This window comes from Telmatherina bonti (assembly GCF_933228915.1).
Source record: "Telmatherina bonti genome assembly, chromosome: 2".
In the NCBI taxonomy this organism is placed as follows: Eukaryota; Metazoa; Chordata; class Actinopteri; order Atheriniformes; family Telmatherinidae; genus Telmatherina; species Telmatherina bonti.
In genome coordinates, this window is record NC_136620.1 from 14,574,680 (window position 1) to 14,593,259 (window position 18,580).

The 18,580-nt window shown below is 37.9% G+C and overlaps 1 protein-coding gene across 1 annotated transcript in view; it reads right to left on the minus strand.

Annotated features, from left to right (window-relative positions):
* The window catches only part of ptprz1a (protein tyrosine phosphatase receptor type Z1a), a gene marked incomplete at both ends in the record, with an annotated part of 61,747 nt that overhangs the window by 19,038 nt on the left and 24,129 nt on the right, over positions 1-18,580 (minus strand). Inside the window, 8 exons of the mRNA XM_079256316.1 lie at positions 60-80; positions 1,065-1,150; positions 2,254-2,342; positions 8,311-8,449; positions 10,983-13,185; positions 13,270-13,310; positions 17,133-17,259; positions 18,205-18,389. Coding sequence (XP_079112442.1) covers positions 60-80; positions 1,065-1,150; positions 2,254-2,342; positions 8,311-8,449; positions 10,983-13,185; positions 13,270-13,310; positions 17,133-17,259; positions 18,205-18,389 — 2,891 coding nt within the window. The remainder of the gene's footprint in view (positions 1-59; positions 81-1,064; positions 1,151-2,253; positions 2,343-8,310; positions 8,450-10,982; positions 13,186-13,269; positions 13,311-17,132; positions 17,260-18,204; positions 18,390-18,580) is intronic.

Consider the following 18,580-nt stretch of genomic DNA (forward strand, 5'->3'; position numbering starts at 1 on the left):
CAGCAGCATCCGCCAGTTTCTCCACGTACTTTATTCCTACGTGGAGGAGAGTGTCTTACCTCATAACTCTCCTTCAGTATCTAATGATGAGGATGATGAAGGAGCAGGCAGCCAAGATTGTTTCCATGACAACACAGGGAACACAAGAGGTGCAAAAATATAACAAATAAATAAAACAAAATGACAAGACAACAGAAAGAAAAAAAAAAACTCCATATAATGACATTAAAATGCTTGGATCACTTTAAGATGAAATAGATGGCACAAAGGGGAAACAAACCCAAAATAAAAAGTAATTAATGATAAAAAAAAACAACATATTATTTCATTGGGCTTAGTTGGTGTGAACATGGTGTCTTTTTTTAATGGTTAATTCAACCAAAGTGGGAGCCTCACTGGACAAAAGTAAAGCAGTGCCAAACATTGCAGTTCCCCCTCATCTGCTTGGGGCTCCAAAACTCCCAAATTCCCATGGAGCCTGTGTTAAAAAAGGCAAACTTCACAGCAGAAATAAACATGTTTACAGCCTGATTTAAAAAAAACAAAAAAAAAAAACAGATTTAACAGGTCAAGTTTACCAAGTTTATACAGTCCTATAAAACCCCACATGACATATTTCATACAGTTGGATCACTGTATAGTTAAAACTTTGCTCAGAATGATATTGAACACAATCCTATACTCGTCTTCTGCCTCCTAAGAGATATTAGGAAGTAGAAGACAACATTATTGTTATTCACGTATCACATGGTAATAGTTCTAATTGTCAGAGACGTTTAGTTGCCTTTGTGCCAACTTTTCCCTCAGATGAAGGGGTTTTGATCAATCGAGAGTGCTGATATGATGCTCATGGTGCTCCTCACACCACATGGGAAGGACTGCAACATTTTTTATGATCTTAATAATTGTTTTGACAGTCATCACCATTAGGATTCATTTAGGCTGTGTTGTGTTGCCGCCCTGCATCATGTCAGCATGTATAACACAGTCACAAATCATCATGCCACATGCAGACAACATGAAGACACTCGGGCTAATATCATTTGTCTGTTTCGTTTCCATACCTCAAACTCTCGTTGGAAACCCTGGATGCTGTGCAGCTCAGCCACATGCTGGACAAAGTCCTTTGCTTGAAAAGCTGTTTGTTCATCTGCAAAATGAAACAAAATCAAACATTATAAACAGAAAAAAAAGTTAGGTATTTTTATGTACTTTTCCTTAAAGTGGAACTATTATGTGCATTTCAGGCTAGTTTATTTTTATTTCTGAGACCAGAAGGGCTGGGATTGATCGAGTTATTGTCACAAATCGCTTTATTTACTTCAGACCGACCCTCTCCGTAGGCTGTCAGATCAGCCTGTGGGCAAAACGAGTGGATTGAAACTCTTCACTGCACTACATCGAGAGCGCGCACCACACCTGCTTTCACCGTCATTGTAACATCTCATAAACAGAAGGATTAGGCTAATATGAACTCAATAAAAAACAAAATACAATGTCAACACATAGCATACAGCCCTACATGTTGGAACCTGAATCCGACCCTGAAAACGAAGTGGAAAACAGCAACCCACAGCAACGAATGCAGCAGGATGTCTCTCTTTGGTAAACTCTCCAGCCATCGTTGGAAATAACTTTATCCCACGTTTTCCACCCGCCTGATGTATTTGTACATGCCCTTGTTAACCAGTAGAACGTAACCAATCACTGAACCTTATCTCCTGGGACGTCACAAGGATTTCCAAGTAGAAAAAACTCTCTAAAACGACGCGTTTTTCGTTGCCATGGAAACCAAACGAAGAGCGTGCTGGAACTCAAACTCAAACTCAAACATGTGTTTAGGTGATAAAAAACAGCGCCGTTCACATGTCTGATGTATAAAGCTCAGAAAACTCCAAATACCATAATAGCACCCCTTTAATGTTGAAAAAAACCAACAGAATTAAATCAGTCTTGACTGCAACTTGTTCGTTTATAATTAAAATGAATGAAAAAGTTTAATTTCCCTTGAAGGCAATTATATCATTATGACATTAGCGGCAATATCTTGCTAATTAATAAAATGCTTTGTACTTTACAGATTTAAAAATCTGATAAACCTTTGCTCATTCCTAGGACTACCTAACGTATGCATAGATCAAGACTATCATTTGAATTTTGCTGCTATGTGGTTTTCTTTTAGGATATAACTATTGATATAACAAACTTTCCTAACAGACAGGTGCTGAAAATGTGTCGGTGTGTTTGCATTACCGCATGCAGACACAGCAACGGACTGGGCAGCAATGACTCTGGGCGATGAGCTGTCATCAATGTAAAAGTGAGCCGTCTGAAAACACAATCTGGAGACAAACAAACACATTTTATTTAAAACAGAACTAATTATGTCAAAATAAATACATAATGTGCTGTGACTGAGATGCATCATTTGCATTAATCTATACCAAGTTTTAGAAAAAAGGATTGTTTTGAATTTGCATACAGAAAAGAAGAACATAGAAGAGGAAAAATAAGTGAGAAACCCAGCAAACCAGACTGAATCTGACAGGCAGAAGAAGCCTTTGTTTTCATGGGATTTAGCGTTAGCCAGGATTTAGGGAAAAAACATGTTTTTTTCCCCATAAACACAGGAAAAAAAGATGTTCTGTAAATCCTCAACATGAATTTAAACGGATGAGACCGCCTCTGATGAACCTGTGCCATCTTGGCCAGAAATGGACATCACAGATTATCACCACACAGAAAATAAAAGGGTTCAGCTCGAAGATTAAAGACCAATATTTTGGAGAAACATAAATATTCTACCAAAAGGTCCACAAGCTGATACTCAGTTTACAAGCTGCACACAGTATTTCTGGTTGCTCTTAATGTTCCTGCACTGCCCTTCTGCATCTGAACTAATTCATTCACTTTAACATTGATTTCACTTTAATTATCCACTCAAAAGGCCAAAGACTATGTTTCTGAGGCTGCTCAGCCTTCAAAAGCAAACTAGAATCTAAGATCATGTTAATGTTCAGGGGGATAAGAATGCATGAATCTATATCGACATATTGGTTCAAGATCAATGAGCCAGCAGCATCAGGTCAAATAGAAAACATTAATCAAACATTGAAGGCTGGCTCCTGAATTGAATACAACCAAACTGAATACTAGAAAAATGTATGATCCTGATAAACATCAAATCATTATCCACTGAATCAATTCTACTACGATCAAATTCTTATTTCCGACTTCAACATCAAATATCTGCTCTAGAAAATACTCATCGATGTCTAAAACAACGTCTGATAAATATGTTTATAGATTTATGAAGCTAGACACGCTAGAAAATGAAACGTGTTGATCTTCTAAAAGATCTTATCTATTTTAATCAAATACAATAGTTCACAGATTTACATGAATTCTATTGTTAATCACTGCTTACAATATTGAATTGCAATTTTTATTTCATTTAATTGGATTGTAATCTGATAACATGTGGATTGAATTGAACTGCATCTTTAAGGCATCTTGAGATGACTTGTGTTGTTACTGGGGACATAAATAAACTGAATTATTTGGTGATCTTGATGTGGAGTAGAAGAAGCTCAGCAAGAAATTCTGTAAAAAAAACCCAAACATTTGACGTGGATTTATCTGGTTGTTCAGGGAAACACGTTGAAGAATGCATATTTCTGTTTTGTTTGCCCACATCGAGGCTGTTTATCTGTTCATTTCAAAGCCTCAAGTTCAGATTTTTGACTGTTGCCATCATGCTCCCTTAAAACTGACATGACAGAGGAGCCATGGGACTTTGACTTGCAAAAATGAAAGTGCTGTAATATCTTTGTTTTTTTAAAAAAAAAAAAAGAGAGACAGGAAATATTGTAGAAATGAGTGAGAAGAAGAAACATTTCCAGAAAGATGCTGCATGTCGCACATGTTGATGTTTTTGCTTCTCGATGATCAACAATTTGTAAAGTCGTCTAATACAGCTTGACCTCAAATGCACACCAGCGTCCAAACATCTTGTCACAAGGAAGTGGAAAAGGACACAATAGGAGCGATATTAGGGTGGGATTGGCCTCTTGCCGCCAGCTTTACAAGATAGTTACACAACTATTTCCACCGAACATAATCAGGCAGATGTCCTTTTCCATCTCTTGACCCTCTCTGGACACTTGAATAAGTGGATGCTCAAAGTGCAGCAGCGGCGATACATCCTTCACAGAGGATTAATCCTCCTGCTCCTCAGATTATTACCAGCTTAGCACTGCTCAATCTTGCAGATACAACAACAGGCAAAGTGCAAAACATGAATGGCATGTTAAATCTCTGGCATAGCAGATGAGATGTGTACAGTGAGAGAAAAATATGACCAAAAATGTTTACACTGCATAACAGCATGTCTTTGATTGGATTTTTAAAGTTGGTTATTTCATGGTCTGAGTGGGTCGCAGGATTTGCAGAAAGTTTCAGAAATACAAGTAGTGCTGAATTTTCTGAAAGAGTATTTCAGAAAATATGGGTCATTTTTAAGAATTTTTTGTCAAAATCCATCATCAAATAAAAAAAGGCATCACCTCAGGTTGTTTAAAATAAAGCCGCAATCAGCAAAGAAATGGAATTGCAGTGGTGTCTACAGCTGAAAGGCTTCGTGCTGTTCGCTGGCGGTGGACGAACAGGATGACATGAGAGGTACAGAGAGCCGATGATGAACACACATGAATAAAAACACTCAGCACAATGTAAAACATAGATTGAGCCTCATGTTTGCAGAGATTAAGCTTCCAGGGAAAATGTGACAATCTCTGTTTGACAAAGCGGAGGGGAGGGGATTGTACTGAATGACACTATGGAAAGATTTCTCACACTGATACAATCAAAAACAAACTGCTTCTCTTGTAGTTCGTGTTGTGATGAGTAGCTCCACCTGTGGTGACTCCTTAATTCTTATTATTAAGGTCTTGGAAACATTTCTCAGAGATTTTGCTCCATATTGTCATGAAGCATCACACAGTTGCTGCACAGCCATGGTCAAAATCTTCCATTCCACCATATCCCAAAGCTGCTTTGTTGGACTGATCTGGAGAAGGTTGCTGGAGTACAGCTTGTCTTCTCATTGTCATGCTGAAGAAAGCAGTTGAAGATGACTGGCGCTTTGGGACATGTTGCTGGAAGTATCCATCAGAAGTGTGGTCATAAAGCGATGGACATGGTCAGCAACAATAATCACGTAGGCTGTGGTGGTTACACCAGGCCATGTTGGTAGTAAAGGGTCCAGACAGGGCGAAGAAATGATCTCCCATACCATCACACCACAATAGCAGTCTGAAGCATTGATCCAAGGCAGGATAGATCCATGCTGTTGTGATATTTCCACCAAATTCTGACATAACCATCTAAATGTAGAGCTGAGATGGAGAGTCACGAGACCAGGCAACATTTTTCTTTCTTCTACTGCCCAGTTTTGGTGAGTCTGCTTGAAGTGTAGCCTTATTTTCCTGTTCTTAGCTGAAAGGAATGATACCCAGTGTGGTCTTCTACCATCTGCTTCAATGATTGACATGATGTGTGGGAAGAGATGATATTCTGCATAACTAGGATAGAATATCATCTCCAACTGGTCTTTCTACTCTACTCTACAAAAAAGGATGGATCAGATGCAGGGGTTTATTTTCCCAATTGCGATGATAAAGTAAAAAATAATTAGGGATGCATATGAACATCCAATAGATTGTGTCAGAGGCTACTTTTCCAGGTATCTCATATCAGTTTTTAAAAGGACTTTACTGCCGGTTGCAAAAAGCCTATCACCTGTTTCTTGTGTACCATAGATTGAGACCATCAGAGTGAAGAGGAACTGTTGTGACTTATTTGAAAAAGAATAATATTAAGTGTTTCTGATAATTCTTAATTCATGGTTTAATACATAGAGGTTTAAACCCTTAACAGTCACCCCCCAAAAGGCCAAATGCGCCTGAAAAAGACATACCCAAATTAAAGTAGCCGCTCTAAAGTTTTACCCTGAGCTTTCAAATTTATTGTAACTCTAACCAGCATAAAGTTACTGAAGTTGGAACACAAGGACATTTCAGTTTTTTTTCCCTCGTCTGAATTTCTCTTCTACTTTGTCAACATGCTGCTCATGGAGAGATGGAGGTATGGACTGGAAAATCAGATGGAGCTGTAGCCTGAAGCCTTTCCTATGACCAGTTAAAATTTGGTAACAATAGCAGCCACAATTATTATTCTATGAGGGCTTTACTGTAAGTATGTCCATGCGCTCCCCACAGTGGCCATTTGGAGACTCCAAATGGCCACTTTGGATTCTCCAACTTCAATAAGCTGTAACTCCTGAACACTTCAACATACAGTCATCAATTAGACCTCTAATGAAAGGTGGTATCAAGAGGAACCTTGTTGTATATTCATATTTACTATCAGTATTATTGAAATTCACCAGGTGATGGATAAACACACTAAAAGCTTACTTTTTCTATTGTACATTATAATAAAAGAGTCAGAATAAGTTTTACGGTCATCATTTTTATATATGTAAACAATATAATGCCATGTTATGCAATGTAAACAAAATGTAATCATAAAAACACCATAACACAATACAGTTTACATATTTACATTAGATTTGAACTATTGTCTGATAGACTGTTTGTAAAAGTAAAGTAAAAAAGCAGGAGAGCAGAATATGTAGCTTGTTATGATGAGGAGGGGTCCTGGTGGTCTGAAGGGCAGAAATGTAGTCTTCCTCTGGAAGGAGCTGGTCCTTCTTCATCTGGAGAGCTGCTGGGTTTCCACTCACAATCAGATGACAGACTAATAAAGACAAACAAGAATAAGTGACGTTTTTATTTTTATTAAGTGTATGTTCTAACAGACACGCATCCCTGCACGCATGCGCACAGAGTATGAAAGCGGTCCACACACGCGCAGATAAATCAGCATCAGCTTTTTTTTTCTTTCTATGATTTTGTATTTATGAACAAATGTTTACAACTGGAGGGAAATAGAGGTGTTGAACCGCTGCGTCTCTTTCATCGCTGCTCTTTTCGCTTTCACGCAAACTCGGACTGCACGACACCCGCATGAACGGTTCCGGTCCAGAGTCTTACGTTTTAGAGCCGAGACCCGAAAGTTTTCTAACAAACCAGGTCTCATGTCTTTAGCAGACCGAACAGAGCCACTGTAAATACGGCAACAGTACGAAACAACGGAAAGAAACCAACGCGGACACCCCCACCCCTCCTCTCCCCATCCGCACAAAGTAAGCAAGCCCCCCCCCCAAAAACAACAGAGTTACTCATCTAAACGGCTTATAAAGACACCGTAGCTGCATATAGAACTTTGTGCTTACTTTTCATGGTCTTCGCCTTCAGGAACCGCATCTTCTTCTGCAGTCAGAGACGTCTTCCTCTGTAAAAATCACCGTCCTTCCGTGTAAACGACTCCATCACCTGCTCGCGGGTGTATTTCCGCTTTTTGGCGTGTTTTGCAAAAGTTCATACAGAGAAAAGGCGGACAAAAAAGGCTTCCTCTGCTTTTGCGCACGGACGCACACAAGTACGCACGTTGTCACAAATGTTTACGCACGGACCCCCTGAAGCCATTTTACATCCCACACACACAAGCGGCACATCGCCGTGACGGGAATTTTATTGGCTTTACGGCAGTGGGGTCAGAACTGGCATCAGCGCTGGAGGGCGAGATTCTGGAAGCAGAAACAGTATGTGATTGTCAGACCACCTATGTTGACACTCATTGGCTATTATTGGCTAAGGAACGACCATGGATCAATCCAGTTGGTCAAAAATGGGGTCAATCAGAAGGGGAGAGCCTACCGGTGCGTCATGCACAGTTTTATTGAAATAGGAAACTTCTAAGGTATTGTACGAGAGTGATATAAAAAGAAAAACGGGCCGCCGACGGTTAAGGGGTTAAGTTAAATATTTAACAGAATTAATTTGATATTTATCAGTAAAAAAAAAAAAAGAAAAAAAAAAAAGAAATCAGTTTCAGAGTTTGAGACAGTTTTAAATGCTCAGCTCTTGCATCAATATGAGAAATTCATTACCCACAATGCATATGGGTCAAAACACTTCTATGGTTTTATTTTTTGCCACAAAAGTTAGTAATGAACAGAACAAAGTGAAGTCAAATTTGAAGATTTTCTCTTTGTTCACTGAAATAGACATTAACAGACATAGACGTTAAATAGACAAGAAAAACAAAATTTTTTCACTGTAACGTTATGGTTTGAGTAAAATCTGGGTCATGATGTTTGTGTCTGAAACATGCATTTGTGCTGACCTCCAGTAGAGGAGAATACCAATGAGAACAATCAGGCTGAGGACGGTGAGAGTGGAGATGACAGCTAGAGGAACCACCGCCTTCTTCTCTCTCTCCCTGATGGAGCCGATCCTCGACTCATGGCTGCTGTTACTGGCATCTGGTGAAAATGAACGAGGGCAGAAGTTAATGCTGGTGCAATAAGAAGGAACGTCTAAGCTAAAGTGTGTCCATTTTGGTCTCAGAATAAAGTTTTATCTCCAACACCTACAGTCACATTCCAGATGTGTCCATTTACAAACAATCTAAAGATCAGTGCTGCTCCTTCGGACATTTAGCCACTTAGGTGAACTTCTTTTAATTTATTTTAAGTATGCAGCTACTTCTAATACTTCTAATACATCCTGTGAATCCCATTTAATAATTTAGATTTCTTTTTTGCCTTTTATCTACTCATTTAAGTTTAAGTTTACCATGTCAGCATTCCTATTTAAACTATTATCCTCTACCATTTTAATAGCATCCTGTTTACTTAAAAAGTACTCAACCACAATTAAAGATTTTTAAGAATTAGGATCAGAAACTAAGATTCACTAAGAAGTGTCATAATATCAGGTTCAAGTATTCTCATCATAAGCTACAATTCATGATGACCTTTAGCACAGAAATACATATTTCTTCTATCACACAGATTTGTTAGTGAAATCACAATGTTTCCACATCTCAACCAATAATGTAGAATTTAAATTAGTATTTGTAATTTTTTTTGAAAAAAAACCCCAAGGTTTTAAATTGGTTGTACACTTATAGTTGTTATTGTGCTCAATAATGAAAAGGACTAATCTCTAAATAAATTATTGACAAGATCGTGAAACTAACCAAAAATCAGCTTGTTCCTAAATATGAGTTTCTCTCATATCGCATTGATGTATTAATCCTGGAAGGATATAATATACACCTATGTTTAATAAACCAGGACCAGACATTCTTTGAGGTGTTGTGAGTCTCTATTCCAACTGCACCAACTACAGACAGACAACAAATCCAGATGAAGTATTTAGTGAAAATCCAAAGAGATTAAGAATGAACGCAACCATTTGAGCTACAAAACAGATATGTTCGGACCTCAGATACCTTCAAAAAACTATTTATAACCCAATAATAAACTCATCATATGTAAAGCACTAGAAGGAACACATTAACAAAACACAAACACAGACACATAGACAAGCCCCAGCACACACAGACACATAAACAAGGCTCCCGATCAACAGTCCTACACATTTCATGTGAGGCCGCATTGATCAAATCCCACCTGCACAGATGCACAGCCAAGCTTATTCATACATGCAGCATAATGGCTGAGCGTGACCTCAGCGAGCTTGATCCTTTATCATATCATCACCTCAAAGGAAATTTCCAGCATAGACTAACCTTGACCAGGAGGCTGTTTGTCACATCTGAGCTGTTTTGCACAAACTGACCCAAATCGGTCACATAGGACTGTGTTGCCCCTTTTCACTAACTGATGGAGAAGTTGCAGTGTGATTTCTACATAGTATAAACTAATCCGTCTGCAAACAGATCTTTGTCATTAACCTTGGACACAAACAAGTATTATGATTGACAGAGAGAGAAAAAATGGATTTTGCAGCATGAACAACACACAACAGCCTCTAACCCTGCACCTTTAAATGAGATCAGGGATTCAAAGGGTTAAATTTGTCAAGGTAGACAATATGCCTCAATACTCTTTGTTCTAGCTCAGTCTTTCCTATATCATGATGTTAAGATATTTACAGACAATGTTAAAAACCTTTTCTAAAATGCTGTTGCTACTGTCAGAGCCTCCAATAAAATCAACCTGCGGAGGACAAACTGGCAAAGAAATGAAAGAAATAAAAGATTTTAAATATAATTAATTGCCTTTAAAACATCAAGGCCAACACAGAAATATTAATGGGTACTGTAATGGTCCAACTATCCAGCTTAACAAGACTTAACATTCATAAAAAAAAGAAGAACTGTTTGGAAGCAGGGAAATCTCACAACTTTAGAAACAAACCATATACTCTGCAATTAATTGCATAAAACACCATTTTATATTTAGTTTATTATCCTGGTTTTGCGTTGTGAAGATCCCCCTCTGTATTCATTTATGTGCTTCAGAAACCTGTCAGAGCCATAACATACAGGTGATTGTTGCTTTGTTTAGGCAGTAAATATCTTGCATCAGTGTTACTCTGATAAAAACTTTATAAAATGTTTATAATTCAGACTTTTCTATAAATGTAACTAAAATGAGAACAGTAAATGATTCATTTACACATATATTGTGTAAGGTTCATTGACAGCATTGTCAGAAACTCTGTTGGTATGGACATGTTGAAAGTTTACAGAACAACACTGCCCTCTGATGGCCAATATTTTAAGCGTTTATAAAGAAAATATTTATTTCTTTGAGAAAATGAAAGACAGTGAGCTTTACTCTTTGGAGCTGAAGTAAAAAATCTGCTTTGCTTAATGATTAAGATATAGAATATAAACTCAATTATTTAAAGGGATGATGCATATATTAAATTAAAACCAATTGGTCATCTTGTGGTCATCTGACCCTTTGAAGTTGTAGATTTGTGGGGTTTGTTATCCCTATTCTCTGTCTCCCTCATTTCCCCCCCATTTTCTTTTTTTACCTGCAACTGGCTCTTCCTTCTCCAAATCTTTTTCTGTACGCTCTGAGATACTGAAGTCAGACGACGTCTCACTGTCGTAGAGGCTCTCACCCTGACCTGAGCCACTCTCCTCTGCCACACCAATCGTTGAGGATGAAGCGGAGGTTGCAGAGGATAAAGTTGGTGCTGCTGTGCTTCCTACCTCTGGAGTTATTGAAATACCGCTCCCACTTTCAAAATAAAAAGCAGACTGGTGCTCTTCCTGATTATCTGGGCTCTGACCAGATTCCAGAAACGTGGAGGGAGACGGATTGGGGGTGTTAATAACTTTGGTTGAATGAGGAAGAGCATTCTCCCCAGAGGCCGAGGTTTGAACCCTGTCCCACTCTTGATCTATGCCTTCCTGGGAGTCAGGAAACACAGCCGAGCCAGATGCGCTGCTGCTAGTGTCTAACACTTGTCCCTCTGAGGTTGGGGGTAAAGAGGAGGAGACTGTGGGTGAGGAAGGGTGGGGAGACATTGGGAAGGCAGTGTTCCTCTCTGAAGATGGCAACCAAGAATCCATACTGTCAGACACTGTGGCTGCAACAGAAACATGCAGGTCACTACGGGTAGGCTGCAGAAACTGGGATAATAATGGAGAAACAGCACTATAGGAGATCAGCTTCTTGTCTGTAGATAGGTCATCAGAGCCCACAACCAATAGAGAGTGTGGAAGGTTGTCTACACCAACAGAGACTGAAATATGGTCCACCCCAGAGCAAAGTTCTAAGCTAGAAAAGTCCCAGGCGGGTGATGGTAATGGTACATGAGGAGAGGCATGCAACGAGGATGACGATGCTGAAGGTTCCAGAGAACAGCCACACATCATGTCCACATCGCTAGCTACTGGAAACCCATCGCCACTCATGTCAGGGAGAAAAGATGTAATTTTTCCTCCTGTGGCATACCTTGAGTCCTCAAAACCAGCTGATACAAGTGTGGATAAGCCAGGGGTGGTGCCAGATAGGGTGAAGTCACTAGAGAGAAGAACTGAAGGTTGTAGGGTAGGGCTGAGGGAAAGAGATATATCTGAGAGAGACAGATCCCAGGAAGGTTCAGACAGTTGGACTGCATCAGTGGTGCCAGACGGACCCATCCCAACTTCAAGTGGGGGAGTGTCACTATACACTGACGGATAAACTGAAGACTGAGGCAATATGTCACCTTTACTACCACTATCATCAAAACCCACACCAGGATAGACAGAGTTAGTCTCCAAACCAGACAGGGGGTAAGAGGGGTGTGGGAGGTGAGGCAGGGCGGAGGCAGAGAGTGTGGGGGCTGGAAAAGCCAGGTCGTTGATAGACAGCGCTGCAGTAGCATCATGCTTGGAGTTCACTGCGGAGGCAGACAACACAGGCCACGAGGAGAAAGGGTCATGCGAGCAGGTGGAGGGGGTGGCGTTCGGGTCCGAGGTGTCACACAGAAGGGAGGAGGAAGAGGAGGTGGAGACAGAGATGGGCTCACCATTGGACATCGACTCCGTCGCCTGCAAGAGAACGCCATTCAACAGAACAGAGATTGTTGTAGACGAGAAATGTGTCATGCTGGGACTTGTGGGACTCTGTGGAACCGTTTCACTCGAGGGAGAAGTGATGTCTTTTCCTACGGATCCATATTCATTCTCCAGGTGGAGGGAGGAGGATGGAGATGATGTGCTGCTCCTGTCTTCACTCCGAGATGCCACGGTGGTCGTGGTGGGATGATATTTAGAAATATTTTTAACATCTTTTGTCTTTGTGCTTGGCACTTTAGGAGATACGGTGCTTACACCATCTTTTGCTTTTTTAGAAGCACCTCCTGGATTTATTTTGCCATATAAAGGAGTAGTGTAGGTAGATGTTGATGGTGCCTTGGTGGTGGTGGAGACATAAAAGAGAGTGTTGCTTCTGTGGTCAGCACGGCCTCTGGTTTCTGATGACTTAGCGACCTCTAGTGGCTGTAAGGGTGTACTTTGAGAAAGACCTGATGCTTGACCAGGCTGGGTAGATTTCAGAGAAGGTGTTGGATCAGTGGTGGTTTGCTTTTGAGCCAACTCAGTTGTAACGGCTCTGAGATCAGGTAAGGGTAAAAGAGGTGATGGAGATGTTGTGGTTCTTGGTGAGTTTGAGGCACTCCAACTCAAGTCAGAGTTCTTGGCCTGGTTCACTTCATTCCAAAACGGATCGGCTTCAGAGTTGTCCTGTTGGTGAAAGCAGGTTTATAGGCAGTGATAACTAACAGGTAAATTTAAATAGTGAATATGAAAAATAGAAAATTTTATTACCTCATCATAAAACTCATTTGAATCTGGATCCAATGCATTTTCTGAAAAAAATAAATAAAAAAAAAGTTTAAACAACTTCTCCAAACTCATAAAACAGTACATTTAACCATTGTGTACCAAAAACATAACAAGGGATGAAACAATCAGTAAAACACTGATGAAAAGGTGAAACCACACATTTATAACTGTGGCATCATAAAAAAAAAAAACATCATTAAAACTAAAAGTTGCTCATGAAGAAGGTTTCAAACAATGGGGAGAAATAGGGATAAAAAGGAAAAGGTTTCATACAGCATCTTTAATTTAGATGCCATTTTTTTTCTTTGGGAAAAAACCAAGTGGTGACCAACACTTGCATGCTAGAAACAAAGTACTTTCATGCATGGATTTTTTCAAGGAAACAAACAACAAAACCCTCAAAGAACAAGCATTTGCAATTCATACCGTTTCTGTCAATTTTTTTTTTTCCTGGCTCGTCTGCAGAGACGAACCAGGAAAAAACAGAAGGAGTCTGAAGTGAAAACTCTGATATTCCAACATTTTTTTATTTCACGATAAACTCTACTCATCTCAGGAAATGAGCAAATGCCGCACACTTTGACTGAGCTTAGACTCACATCACACAGTGGGCATATTGAGGGGTGGAGGCAGGTGTACAGGTGGTGGTCTTGCAGCTCTTACCTGTGTGAGGCTAAGTGACACATCATGGAGACCAGGTCAGACTGGTCTGTGAAGCATGAGGTGAAGGTTTGAAAGTTTAATGAACTATGTTTTGACGTTAATGAGTTGGATTAAAAAAAAGTGGACCCAGTAGCATTTTGACTGAAACTTTACAAATATTAAGAGCCAATATGACATTATTACTGAAAATAAATGTGATGTTAAATAGATGTTAAATGGAAGCTTTTCATCCATTTTGGAACAAAAACATAGAGCCATATGAAATATTATTTAAATAGTATTAATCTTAATTCCTTCCGTTATTTTTTTCATATTATAAATCTTACTATAGCTCATAAACTAACTTTTGGGAATGTTTGGAAAAACATGCTAATAACTAGTTTAAAATTTTTCAACCTCAAATCCCAATTTATTATGTAAAGTATAAATAAAAACATAATGTAATGATTTATAAATCTCTTCAACCCATATTGCATTCTCAAAAAAAACGCAAACAACAAATCCGATGTTGAAACTGAGAGATTTTGCCACTTCATGCAGTTGTGCTGGATGCAGGATGTGCTTTAGCAATGTCTTGCTGAAATGTGCAAAGCCTTCCCTGAAAGAGATGTTGTCTGGGAGCAGATGTTACTCTAAACACTCCATGTTTTTTTCAGCATTGATGGAACTTCACAGATGTGTTGCGTTTATTGGATTCAAAATGAGCTGATATTTTCCAAGAAATTGTAAAATTTCTTGGTTTAAACATCTAATATTTTGTTTAAGTTCCACTTGGACTAAAATAGAGGTTCATGAGATTAGTAAATCATTGCATTTGGTTTTATTTACATTTTACACAACATTCCAACTTTTAAAAAACTATTTTTAAAAAGAAAAATGCCATTGAAGTTGCTGATAAACATTTTTATCATTGTTGATGCTGCAAAAGCTTTAAATTATAATTTCATTCAACACAGTATCTTTTGTAATGAAGATCATAATATGTAACGACAAGACAAGTTGATGAGAAAGATCAAGACCTTCCAAACTTCTGAAGCTAAGAATAAAAACATTACTAGGGCTGTGTCTGAATAGTCACACTTTTCCTGAACCCCTCATTTACTACATGGGGCTATAGTATATTGCATACTATATAGTAATCTCATTCTGTTGGCAATTCACATATGAAGCTGGCTACTTTCTCCTCGGCCCATATCAAGCGACAACCGGCTATTGCCAGGCAACCGCCACATGTCGTTCCAAATCCAATCCAAACTTGTGTGAAAATACTTTTTTGCGTTTCGTATGTTAATTGTTGAATAAATATTCAACAATTAACGATATAAAATGAATTATCTATAGTTTTTTTTAACCTGCTTTGAGGTTTGTGACACTCATGCCACTTTGAGCTCCTGCCTGCAATGCATTGTGGTCTATATTGATCTATCTAGTGACCATCGATGCTCACTATTTTTCAAGATGCACTGTGGGTAATTTTGAGAATACTACTTTTTTCTCTGTGGACAATTGGACACCCAAGAAAAAGGCGTGACCACTATGTAGGGACAAGTGTGGACATTTGGACACAGCCTATTGATTTTTTCCCCATTCAATAATCACAGAACTGTCAAAGAAATGTTCTTTATCAGTCACCAAACTAAATATTACATTTTTTTTACAGTGCAATTAATAAACACAGAGTTGGGAGGTGATGTTTAAATATTGTAGCATTAGTCTTGCCAAAAAGCAGAAACCTTCTTAGCTACCACAAAGTTATTTTCATCTGAGCAAATACACATAAAAGAAATATTTTTTCAAGCAAATCCAAAATGTTGCAGATTACAGCACATTCATGAAAGCTAACACTGAAACAGGATGTGGGGAGATTCTTTTCTTTGTAACACGGCGTATTACTTTATTTAACATCAGCTGAAATACAAAGTCACTGTTAAAAGTTATTCTAAATCCTGTTCACACAAGGAGCCACAACTCAGGTATAAACATTTCTCTTACTGTGAGAGGCAGATGGAGCAGATGCCACATAATAAAAGCAAAACAAAACTTGATTATTCCAGGTGACAAAGAAAGGATGAGGAAAATGGCGCAGTGACAACTAACTAAGCATGCTCTGACATCTTAAACATAGACAGATATACTGAGAGTACATCTGTACAGTGGAGGAGCACACAGTAAGGTTTATTAAACAGAAAAGCCAAAAAAAACAAAAAAAAAACTGTAAAAACTAAAAAAATAAAGGAAACATGTCTATAATATATATATATTTATATATATATATATATATATATATATATATATATATATATATTTATATATATATATATATATATATATATATATATATATATATATATATATATATATATATATATATATATATATATATATATATATATATATATATGTATATATATATATATATATATATATGTATATATATATATATACATATATATACATATATGTATTATATATATTTATATATTAGATATATGGGGCAGATATATAGGGCAAAAGGAGTGTAATATAAATGCATATATAACTTGTATCAGGGTTGACAGCAGGGTCACCATCTTCTGCCCTGCTGGGGTACTATCCTGCAGGCTTTAAATGTTCCCTGGTGAAACACACCTGACCCAATCACTGGGTGTCTAAGTAGTTTGTGAAGAACTTCTTAAACAGTTTGAGAAACATTTAATTTGAATGAGGAGTCGTGCAGAAGGGACATCTAAAACCTGCTGGACAGCAGCCCAGAGTGTGTTATCTATGGATTAGAGGGAGAATGAACGGAGAAATAAGGCTGGATTTGTACATCATGTATGTACAGAACAGAAAAGTAAGTGAAATGAGGGAAAGTTCACTCATTTAAAGAACTTGAAATTCTTGTTTTAAATTTAGCTAAACTAGCAGGTTTTGATCAATAGTGACTGAGAAGACTGAGAAGTTTGACTTATTAACTTAAATTAAGCAAATATAAATGAATTAAAGTGAAAATCTATACAATATTTACTTTTTGCTTCTGCAATTTTTCATATATTTATTTTTCTTCTTCTTAAGAAGCAAGAACAGAAGATTTAGATAATCCCACCTTCATCCAGACAGAATGAAACAATAGAAAAAGAAATAAGATCTTTACAGTCGGTTAGATGAACTCTATGCTCGGGGTTGGGCACGGTCGCTCTTACCAGGGTCGTCGACGGGCATGGCAACGGTTAGTGAGTTGCTCACACGTCCGTTTAGACCGTTGGTGCAGACAGCCACCACTTGGACCTCATAGCTGGTGTTGGCCAACAGGTTATCGAGTATAGCTCCCTGAAATCAAAAGGAATAGGAATAGGGTTATAAGATTAGTTTTAAAATCACCTAATTTATTGTTGGACACTTCGACAATTAATACAGGACTGACACAGAATCATAGCCAAATATAAGTTATGAACCTATAAATATCCTGAGGTGCATCATTAACTGGGTTCTGTGACAAAATCAAAAAGTGCAATATCCATTTATCTTTCTATTAATAAATACCTAAATTAGAAAATAACAGGAAAAAGGACCCAGAGGAATTTACAGTTCCTATAATTTTTTTTATGCACCGTTGATCACAGTATAAATAATAAGCCCTTATTATACAGGACAAATAACCATTTCTTGCATAAAGTAATGAAAACCAATGTCATATTTTTTTAAATACAGTATTTTACCTTTACAGACAAATGCAATCATACTTTTTTGTTTATTGGTGATATGTTAAATTAATTTTATCCATTGATTTTTTTATATATATTCTACATGCTGTTTATAAAATAATGTGTAATCATAAATTTACAATAGCTGTATCATTTTCTTTTCCTATTAATTACAAAGGCAAACTTACGCATCTTATTTATCAATATATACAAGAAAAAGCTTGTAAATAGGTTTCCACTCAAATGAACAATCTGCATGAAAGGGTTAATAAATTCACATAAATTCAATCTAGAAAGCAGCAGAACAGTGATGCATACATTTATCAAATAAACACAACAGTAAATGATGTTAAAAGTTATTGTCTTAATTTCTTACTAAATAGTGCTGAACCAAATGGAAACTTCAGTCAATGGAAAAACAGAACATGTAACATCAGAATAAACAGGGTGTACCCTGCCTCTTGGCCACTAGGATTACTGGGATAGGCCTCAGCTTCCCCACAACCCTTAATCAGACTAACCGGTCCCGAAACTAAATGAATGAAAATTTTGAAGGAGAAGACGTTCTCACCACATCTTGATCTCCATCAGTCAGATATTCAGACATGATAGATTCCTCTGCATTTGCCAGTCGGTAGGTGACGGAGTACTTCTCTATCATGGCATCGTAAACTGCTCGGGGACGCTCCCATGTCACCAGCAGGCTGCTGAGGTTGTAGGGCGCCGCCTGGATGTTCTCTGGCTCGGAACTGCAGACTGACAGAAACACACAAGACAAACTGAAATCCTGGACGTACACAAGGCTCTATATATATATATATATATATATATATATATATATATATATATATATATATATATATATATATATATATAAGATAGTTCCTCTATTCCCAATCTTTTTCCTGTAGTAAATATGTTGGATTGCCTGATTATGTTTCTATGTC